This window comes from Gobius niger (assembly GCF_951799975.1).
Source record: "Gobius niger genome assembly, chromosome: 9".
Lineage (NCBI taxonomy): Eukaryota > Metazoa > Chordata > Actinopteri > Gobiiformes > Gobiidae > Gobius > Gobius niger.
Window position 1 is genome coordinate 29,808,030 of NC_136860.1, and position 11,250 is coordinate 29,819,279.

The following is an 11,250-nucleotide window of genomic DNA, read 5'->3' on the forward strand; positions in this document are numbered from 1 at the left end:
AAAAGCATGAAAGCATTTCCGCAGCTTATCCCCGTTCTAAGTTTAGCCCTGAGCAGAAGAAGGTTGGTTTAAGATGAGAGGAAATGCCGGTCCAGTCCGTGTGCAGCCGACTCTTTGATCAGCTGCCTGTGTTTGATGGGATCGGTTCTGTATTAGCTCCGTTTGATATCGCAGTCTCATCCTTTGTCTCACGTTTCAATGGGAGGAAGCAGCAGGTGCAGGGGGTTCATGTCTTTGTTACATTACTCAATATATATTTATTCATGTATTTATTTGCACATAACACGCATGTTTTCAGACTATACTTAAACAATTAGTAACAAAAGAAATTATCCGAAAGAAAGAGTGTAGTATTGGGTTTAGAAAATACAATACAAAATAAAATGCTTTCCGTTGTCAGCACTGCGAAATAGGACCAATTTCAGCCTTGATTTAAACATTTTCAGTGCTGGAGCCTGTCTCATGTCCTCTGGAGGGCTGTTCCAGATTGCAGCCACACTGAAACATAGTGAAGCTTCACCATGTTTAGTCATGACTCTGAGAACCAGCAGGAGACCACACCCAGAGAGAGCTGAGATGGTTCATATGGCTCTAACATGTCAAGTTAAGTTATACTTTATTAATCTTTGTAGAGAACTCACTTCTCTGCATTTGACCCATCCTCAATGTCGCCAGGCAGGTCAGAAACACCTGGCTGGGGGATTAGCCTATTGCACATGTTTTTACCACAAACCAACGCAGACACGGGGAGAACATGCAAACTCCACACAGAAAGGTCCTGTCCAGGTGGGAATTGAACCCGGGACGTACAAACTGTGAGGTGCCACCGTGCAGAGATGCACCTTGGTAAAGCTATATTGCAACCCCTTAAAGAGGGGGTATTATGCTTTTTTCAATCACATAGCACCAGTCTATATCACACTACAATCATGACGAAACCTTCTGTTGGTCTGTAAATGCAGTAAATTAGAAGAACTGCCTTGTATAAAATTGCTCTCTCAAAATGGCTGTAGTGAATGTCTTGAAATAGGCCTCTGTCTCTTTAAGAACCTCTGACCCTTTCCGACACGCCCCCTCCACACTCTGTCTGTGGCATCAGTGGGGAGGGGGTTCTGCTGAGGAGCAGTGGTTGGTTACTCGGCTGGTGACGAAAGCTCGGAGGCGTCTCCAGGAGGTGGGGGCGTTCCTAGGAGGACTCAGGCAAACCTATCCCTAAAATGGCCGCCATCAGAGTTTTTACAGATTACTCAAATATACGTGAATGTGCCAAGGCAACACTTCAGGCATGTTTTTAATGAGGGAGTGACATAATAACATGATGTAAAGCTTGAAAAAGTCGATTTTGCATAATACCCCCCCTTTAACCCCCACCTTAACCAAGTATATTTTCTCTTCAGTTTTACCCAAATCAAAAAGCTTCTCGACTAGAGTTTACAGCCTATGCGCCAGTGTAACGCCTCATTTGAAAGCTAAGGTCTACAAAATGGATCTAAGATTTGTGTTGCTTTTTTGAGGGGCTTTTTCATCACTTTTTGTCGCTTTACTGTTTTTTTGCGTCTTTTTAATGCTTTTTTTTGGGCGCGTTCTCATCCTCATTTACGTCCCGTTTCTGTCGCTATTGCTTTCAAGATGCTTTTAGATTCAGGTAAAGATGAACTGGAAAAATGTGCTCAGTTAAGAGGTTTAAATGTATTTTCTGCGCGGCTATAATGGTTTACATTTGCATTGCGCTTCACAAGCTTGACTGTGTTCATTCACGTCGTACTCTGTGGTGGTAAGTCTGATGGAAGTGAGGCCGCCAATCATCCCCATAAGCTCCTCCCACTCCCACAAGCAGTGGATGAAGTGCATTGCCCAAGGACACAACCACAGCCTGTACCTTTTGTACAATCTAAGCCCCTTTATGTGGAATACAAAACAATTAGCCGCCATATTTATGTTGGTTTTTAGTTTTCTTCATTGACAGAACACACTACCTGCTGTGTCATTTGTGGTTTTCATCAGTGGAAACATGTTCGCCCTCGTGCATGCAGCAGATACAGACACATTTCGTTTCCCTCTCTCTTGCTCATAGTTTGTGTATTTAGCCTCTCGTGTGCAGCTGCTGGTGCTGATCCCTCCCACATGGCTCTGACAGACAGCTCTGTGATAAGAGCAGTAACTCGATCTCTTCAGACCTGTTTCATCTGTCCAACACTCACCCACACAGGCTCGCTCTAAAACACATGCTGCATCTCAAAGGTGGACGCAAGCAGAGTCTAGCTGCAACTGGACTGTGAATAAGGTTAAACAACATAGTCACAGAAGAAAGACTGAATAATCTTTCATTGTGTAACTCATTTCTACTGCTTTTACTACTGATGGTATGAATAAAACCTTGGCTTCTTCTAAGAATAGTAAATATCATAAACCTCCCACACACATGCTTTATTGCGAGCACACTCATGGTCCTATGACAGAAGCCACAATACTATAGGCTAAGAGAGTATTTTTTTGATTTATTGACTCATCCGGTCATCTATACAGAAAGTATGGTTGGATGTCAAGCAAACCAGCCCTAAATCAGGCAATATTTTATCAGTCAAATTCACATAAAGCCAGAACCCGCTGACTGGGTGACGCTGCCTATACTGGAGAGAACACAAAATGATGTCAATAGTGCATGGTCATCATTGTGTGACTTCGTCTTTCGTTTACTTTGACTCATGCGTCCAAAATTAGACCAGATTAATGGGTGATTTCCATTCAGTAAGTGCATGCCCAAAACCAACACAGCTGTCGCCAGGTGTGGCATGACACTTCGTCGATATGGCAACGATCAATTGTCCTTTTCTCTCCCGCATGTGCTGTGTGCTGTCACTGGGGCTAATAATGGCCCCGGCCTGTGTCACTAAAACTCATTAAAACAGACTCCTGATTCTGCTGAAGGAAAGTGCTGCCAACAACTGCTAATTAAACAATGTACTCCCACTAGGAGGGAACTACGCCCTCCAGTGGACATAATAGTATAGGGTTTTCTTTCTTTTTGCATAAATAGATGGAATTATGTCTGTGGGGCTTTAAGGTATACATTTCATGAAGCTAATAGTGTGAGCGCTTTACATTTGACCTTATATGCTGATAATAATGTTCTTTTTGCATGATTTCCTTACTTAGGAATTGAATCGGCCAATATGCATGTAATATTTCAAAATGGGCCTTGAAAACCTTCATTTTGTCAAACAAGAAAAATATAACTGAAGTCTGTCACTTAAGTTCCCAATAAACAATTCCTGATAATACAAGCAGTGTCCATTTTGTCGAGTAATATATTTTGTTATAATTTATGCCATGAGTAATATGCCTTAAAAAAGAATGAACTATATGTATTAACCTCTTAACTCCCGCCTGAACCGAGAGGATCTTTTTCCTCACGTCATCAGATTTTTTTTCCATCATTTTGTTGTTGGGTATTCAACTCATTTTTGTAACTTCTTTGTCATTTTTTGTCACATTTTTGTCATTTTTTCCAAAAATGACCAAACAAAATGACCAAACAAATGACAAAAAATGTGATAAAAATTTATCACATTTTTTGTAAATTTTTAGGGTTTTTTTTGGTCACATTTTGTCACATTTTTTTGGTTATTTTTTGTCACATTTTTTTCATTTTTTTCGTCAATTTTTATCAATTTTTAGTAATTTTTTGGTGAAATTTTTGTGAAATTTTTGCCACTTTTTAATCAATTTTTTGTCATTTTTTTGTCAATGTTTTCTCACTTTTTTGTCACATTTCCATCATGGTTTTTGTCTCAGTTTTGTTGCTATTTTCACACCTTTTTTCCAGAACCTTTTGGACCGGGGTAAAGCCAAATTGGAGAAAATGTGCTCGGTTCAGGTGGGAGTTAAGGGGCCCAAGGCTGTTTTGACCAAAAGTGTGACTAAAATCTGCAGATCTCCAGAAAATGTAAATAAGGGGCTAAAAACATCTGAACTCAGACACAGTTTGAAAGAGCCTCATATGATCAAAGATGTTTGAATACAATAATGTAAAGGTACAGTTGAAATTGAAGATAGATAAGAGCTAAGACCTACAAAACTGATTGTGACGGTTTTCAAAGCGTTATTATCATGTTTTTGTCTCTTTATTGTCTGTTTTTGTCATTTTCTGTTCTTAATTGCATTTTTTCCTGCTTTTTTTTAATGTTTTCGCCATGTCTTTAGTCGCTCTTGTGCTGCTCTTTTGTTGCTCTTTTTGTTGCATTTTTGTGGCACTTATATTTACAGGGGGTTCACTTTTTTGTGGTATTTGTCCTTGTTTTCGGCACTATTGCTATGCTTTTTTTCAGTAAGATTTTAGATTTGGTTAAAGCTAAACTGGAGAAAAAATGCTCGGTTCAGGAGGGGTTAAGAAGTTAACACAAGCCGGTTTTGCTCAGTATACAAGGCAGTTATTTCAACTTTTTTCACCAGGGGGCAGACCAAACACACAAAATAACACAGCACCTTTTGAAGTTGGACGTCCATTCAAATAAAAGATACAAAAGTTTACTTCACCTTTGACCTAGTTGTGCCAAGATGGGGCAGCAGCTTATTCAGGGCACTTACACAATAATAGTTCATGAATGTTACATCATCTGAGTGGAGAATTCAGGCACACAATAGCCTCTTTATATCTCACCTTGCTCATATATTACAAAACCTCTTGACCTATCTATGTTGAATGCATGTAATGATGGCACCGCTGCAAGGTTATAGACGCAAAACTCTTCAAAGTGTATGTTATTGACCTATTTTTTTCTCACTTCATACATAACGTGAGGCTATAGTGTTGGACCAGGCTATAGTGTGAGCTCTTTACAATCTACCAAATATGCTGATAATGATATTCTCTTTGCATGATTCCTTCCTTAAGCTTAGGGCTTAGATGTTGGACTCTCGGCGTGTGGGCCATACTTAACTGAACTGACACAGAGACAACTGACAGACGACTATTCACTCACATTCGGCCTCCACAGCCATAGCCATTTACCTGATCCTATTTCTCACCGTGGAAGGAAACTGGAGTAGTGGGCATTATCACACTGTCAATAGCTTAAAAGGAGATTAAAGGAAAATGCTCAAAGTGTTTCTTGCTCAAAGCCTTGCTTGACTCAATGGTGCTTTTTTTGGATTGCAGTAATTCATCTGTTTGTTTCGAGCCCAAAAGGTGATGCCTATCTGAACACAGTGCCAGCCCATACCAGGAACCATGGCGTTTACTCGACCTTTAAAAAGTATTGAAAACTCACCAAACATGCTGTCACTGGTATTACCCTCTTTTGATTTTTCTTAGGGCTTTTTAACCTGTATGAGACCAGTATATTATTACATGTTGTCTCTTTGAAAGTGTATTGTTCTTACCATGGGGACAATGGATGAAGAGAAGCTATTCCAGCATATTTACATTGACACGCTCTGCTGACACATGGACTATGATGCATTGAGGGATACAGAGTTGAAAAGAAAAGTATTCCAGAGAGAACGTGTGCATATGTATAAGCCAGGGGTGTCCAAACTTTTTCATGGGGGGCCACATATTGGAGCGTACACGGGGTAAAGGGCCATGGGTCGGTGGTTAGTTCCATGAAACCTTCGAGTAGCAGAGGTTTAAATTGTACCTCATGCCTTTATTCATGCTTAAAACCTTAATGCCAGCTCTGTCTCACAATAAAATGCTAGTTGTTAGGTTAGAATTGTGTAGAATTATTACATATTAAATAAAAAGGACCATCTCTGATGATGTGAACCAATTCAGCAAGCAGCCCGAGGGCCACCAAAAATTGGTCTGAGGGCCACATTTGGCCCACGGGCCACACTTTGGACACCCCTGGTATAAGCTATAGCACATTTCCTGTAGTGCCAGCATTTGTCCAGTAAAATCTTATAAAATGTAATATTGTGTTTTGTGACCATATCTATATAGCCTAATGCAGATGTAAAGTGGGATTCCCGTTGATAGTGTTAAGCTTGGTATCTAATCTAAACAGAGGTTATACTGATGACAAGCCAAATGAGTGCCCACTTTCATTTGTTATTTGTTTTGAAACTCGTCCAAAATCTTAATGGTTCTCTTTAGAATGAAAAAAGTCCATACCCTTTAGAAAAGAAGTCTCCAACCTTGTTTACCTGGCAGGCTACTTTTAAGCAAAAAAAAAAAAAAAAAAAAAACATAGGAGAGCAACTTCTGCTTCAAAGACCTGCAATTTAGGAAAGGTTAACCTTGGAATAGATGATATTTCAAATAAGTTTTGTCCTTATACTTTAAGGTGAAGGTATTGCTGAGTCGCAGGTTCTAGAATATGATGATGTCATCGGACCCAGCGGGGGGCAGGAGCCAGTGTTTCCTATTAACAGCATTACACTTCCACAAGTCGTAGCTAAAAAGAAAATGTATGAATTATAAAAATGAATGTATAGGCTTTTAGAATGCTATAATGTCACCTGCAACCCAGCAACACTTTATTAATCCCCGTAGTGAAATTAATTCTCTGCATAAACACCTGGCCAGAGGATTAACCAGAGGCACATGTGTCTAGTGGTAGGAGAAACTAGAGCACCCGGAGACACGGTGAAAACAGGCAAACTCCACACAGAAAGGCCCCATCCCTGGTGGGAATCGAACCCGGACCTTCTAGCTGCAAACCGCCCTTTACTATATTGACCCAAACGCTTGTGGACTGTGTTCAGTATGTTCATAACAAAAAGAAAATGCATCTAAAATGTGAGTTATCGAGCGTAGGTGGAAATGTATAAAGTGTTGGCGAGCTTCCTAAAGGGCTACTGGTTGGAGATCACTGCTGTAGAGACATGACTTCCACCATAACAAGAAACAAATCTCTTTTTCTGGTTAAAATGTATAACAAAATTACGGGGCAGTGGTTTAAGAAATAGCTATAAAGAGCTTCATTTCTGCGTATACTCAATTGCGTTATTTCCTATCTTGGTGTAAAAATAACAATACACACAATGGCGTTTGCAAATATTGGCAGCTGGCTTTTCACTGCTTTGATAGACTTCAAATAAACCAACATTTCATACAAATATAAAATGGCTTTGTGGCCTAAAACTGAAACAAGGAAATGGACAAAAAAAAAACATACCACACAACGCATTTAAATAGTCGCTAATCTTTTCCATTCAAGAGAAACGCCCTCAGACTGAGGTTTACGGCTATTTGTATCTCCGTCCATGAGACTAAATAAAAGATCAGCCTGTACTGACTGGACACAGTAGGTCAACTGCCAGGTCAAGGTAATTGGATCACTTGATTAGAGACTGGCACATACATCTCAATGGGCACGTTCATTCAGTGTTGGGCCAAGCAATCAACAATTGTTTTGTGATTTGATTGGATTACAAAGATGACGACATGTATATTTTGAGAGGAATTATTCAGCGATCAATGAAAGTGAAAGATAATTAACTAAAAATGTCCCTCCTTTTCATTAACTCCCTCTGAATTGTGAACAGGTATCACATACATCTTTAATTTGTAAGCAAGTCCGTAGCTTATCAAATATATGAAGTTTGTTTTTACCAGTGATCAATTATTCTACAATGATCTCAATCGGCCAATCTAACCGATCAAATCATAGCGACTTATTCATGTGTGCGTTTTGTTTTGTTATTTGTTATTAACCTCTTACCACCCGCCTAAAGCAAATGCATTCTGCCCTCTTTGGCTATTATATAGGCCTGTGTAACACCTCATTTGAAAGCTAAGACCCACAAAACTGATCTTTTTCCTCGCGTTGTTGCTGTGTTGTGTCACCTTATTTTGTGTGTTTTTTTTTTTTTTTTTCATTTTGGTCACTTTTGTTGAGTTTTTGTCATTTTTTTGTTGAGTTTTTGTCACATTTTTGTTGAATTTTTGTTGAATTTTTGTTGAATTTTTGTTGAATTTTTGTCACATTTTTGTCACATTTTTGTTGAATTTTTGTCACATTTTTGTTGAATTTTTGTCACTTTTTTGTTGAATTTTTGTTGAATTTTTGTTGAATTTTTGTTGAATTTTTGTCACATTTTTGTCACATCTTTGTTGAATTTTTGTCACTTTTTTGTTGAATTTTTGTCCTTTTTTTGTTGAATTTTTGTCACATTTTTGTCACATTTTTGTCACATTTTTGTCACATTTTTGTCACATTTTTGTCACTTTTTGTTGAATTTTTGTCACATTTTTGTTGAATTTTTGTCACATTTTTGTCACATTTTTGTCACATTTTTGTCACTTTTTTGTTGAATTTTTATCACATTTTTGTCACATTTTTGTCACATTTTTGTCACATTTTTGTCACATTTTAGTTGAATTTTTGTCACATTTTTGTCACATTTTTGTCACATTTTTGTCACATTTTTGTTACATTTTTGTTACATTTTTGTCACATTTTTGTCACTTTTTTGTTGAATTTTTGTCACATTTTTGTTGAATTTTTGTCACATTTTTGTCACTTTTTTGTTGAATTTTTGTCACATTTTTGTTGAATTTTTGTCACTTTTTTGTTGAATTTTCATTTTGTGTGGCTATTTTGGTGCTTTTTTTCCCAAGAAGCTTTTTGATTAGGGTAAAGCCAAACTGGAGAAAATGGGATCCGTTCAGGTGAGAGTAAAGAGGTTAAGAGGCTGTTGCAATGTAAGGCCAAAGTTTCTGAATAACATTGTTTGCGCATTGAACACATTTTATCAATGAAAGGCCAGGGTCGTGGTCGAAAAATAAAGGAAACACGAGGACGGAGCCCAGACATGCCCGTGGAAAACAAAAGACAGGAATAAGTAATGCGCTGCCGAAGTGCGGGCTATTACGGGCTATCACTGGAAGCAGGGCTAAAAACACCGCCCCTCCTGATTGGCTCATTGATCTGCCCTCTTATTGGCCGCCCGCGCTGCCACTTCTGCACTGTCCTCTGTTGGTTCGTTTAAACTGGAGGCTTACGCAGCACCACTAATCTCCGTTTAGGACTTGCTATCACAGGATTTTGTCGCATCGTCTCTTCGCGCTGTTGTCCGTGGAGCGCAGCCACCGGGACGACACGGCTCGACTGCCCCTCGTCCCACATCGTTAACGCGGCGGAGCGCACACAGCGTACAATCCATGGAGTCAACATCGTGACTAATTTCCCTCCAACGCCTCTCGCTCCAGCAGTCGGTAAACCACCAGCATCCTCCACATACGCACACACACGCGCGCGCGCAGCGGACCCTAAACTGCGCCAACATGGGCACCGTCCTGTCCATATCCCCGTCCTCCAAGAAGACGTCGATCATGGACGTGGAGTCGGGGGACGCGCACAAAAACGACAACAAGAGCCTGAAGAAGCACTCGATGTTCGTCTCGCTGTCGTGGAAAAAGCTGGTGGCCAACCCGGCGAAGAAGAGCGCGAAGAAGGTGACGCCGAACTCCGTCGCGCCGTGCAGTCAGGTGGCGCATCTCAACAGCGAGAACAGCAGAAAAACGCACCAGACCGAGGAGAAGAAGCCCAAAGCTCCCATCCCGGTGCCAGTGCCCACCGTCCCCGAGCAAAACGGAAGGCTCGGCTGCGTGCAGAAGCAGCCGAGCACCTTGTCGTTGCTGTCTCCGAGGCGCATCGTGATCCAGGCGTCCACCGGCGAGCTCCTGCGCTGCCTGGCGGACTTCATATGCCGCAGATGCTACAAACTGAAGGAGCTGAACTGCGGGGAGGTGATCATGTGGTTTCGCAACATAGACCGGACACTGTTGCTTCAGGGCTGGCAGGACCAGGGCTTCATCACGCCGGCCAACGTGGTGTTCGTGTATCTGCTGTGCGAGGACGCCATCGAGGACAGCGTGGACAGCGCCGTGGTCCTGCAGGGCACGTTTCAGACTTGCCTCTACCTCGCGTACTCCTACATGGGCAACGAGATCTCGTACCCGCTCAAGCCGTTCATGAGCGAGGCCAACAAGGAGGTTTTCTGGGAGACGTCGCTGCGCATTATCAACCGGATGAGTGCCAAAATGCTGCAGCTCAACGCGGACCCGCATTTCTTCACGCAGGTTTTCCAAGAGCTGAAAAACCAGCGGGACACGAACGAGGCCAGCCTGGATCGCTGATGTTTCACGGACACGGACGCTGCGTTTCTCATCTTTTATCATAAGCAAGATGTTTTCAAATCGCACAAGTGGTTTATGAATGTTTAAAGGGGCGTGCGTTGGGGATGGAAATCGAACTACATTTGACGCGCATACGGACTTCGCACATCACGCATGGCACTGTATCGAAATGGCGCAGGGGAAAATTGCCCACATGCAACCGAAATGCAGCTCTTTCATGTTGAGATCCTGAGATATTTCAAGCTTAGCCGACTTCTTACAGCTTCATTTGGACACACAGGTAACCAGAGTAGACCGTGTACAGTGAAGAGGGAGGAGCTGTCCGCGGTGCTGACCTGTGCAGTCCCCGCTTTTAAGAGGCCACTTTCCGCGAAGCGTTGAAGCGTGGCTCAGAGCCAGCCCTGAACACAGCCGTAAGCCTAAGCCTTGTTAGTTGAGCTATAAGGAAGCCTCTAAAAATACTGACTAAATTGCTAACCAGGTCTTGAACCAGTTGTTATCATGTACGTGTCTAGAAATCACGACGTTTGAACGGGGGGGGGGAGTGCGTGGGTTCTTTTGCATATGTTGAACGATTAACGTCAGAAGCGTATGGTTGTAGGCGTTTACAGATAATATCCTGGTACCAAATGACTATGGACAACCCAGTATGCCATAGTGTTATGAAGGTGTATGTATGCGCTTTTGCAAACCAGCATAAGAAAGACATTCGGGCGTAAATTCAAAGCCCGTTTGACCATTTAGCAAGAATGACCCGAATGTCTAAATCATTTTGTTTGGTAAATTCTAAATGAATTGTAGTAGAAAAACTTTATTGACAGGCAAAAGCGAACAATCCTATATAGCAAGATGTGTGACTAAATGAATGTGTTATGCCATTCTGTATGGCAACTAACTACTAAATTTTAAGCTACTTGAACCAAATGTTAAGCTCAAATCCTTTTTTTTTCTTCAAATACTGCATTTCTATGAGTCACGACCTGCAAGAACCTACTGGTCCATCAAACACTGGTCAATTGTTGAAGGTGGATCTTAAAGCAAACGTTCTATTTATCTTTCCTCTTGAAATCATACCTGTTGATTGTATTGAAATTATCTTTGAAAACTGGCTTGAACTTGAAGGTTACTTTGACACCGCAGATCCACACGTCCGCATGGCTACA

At 41.2% G+C, this 11,250-nt stretch overlaps 1 protein-coding gene across 1 annotated transcript; it reads left to right on the forward strand.

Annotated features, from left to right (window-relative positions):
• Positions 1 to 8,902: 8,902 nt before the first annotated feature.
• Positions 8,903 to 10,972, forward strand: LOC306968427 (cyclin-dependent kinase 5 activator 1-like). The gene has a single exon (XM_079563774.1). The coding sequence runs from the start codon at positions 9,233 to 9,235 to the stop codon at positions 10,085 to 10,087; it is 855 nt and encodes a 284-aa protein (XP_079419900.1). The 5' UTR covers positions 8,903 to 9,232; the 3' UTR covers positions 10,088 to 10,972.
• Positions 10,973 to 11,250: the final 278 nt, after the last annotated feature.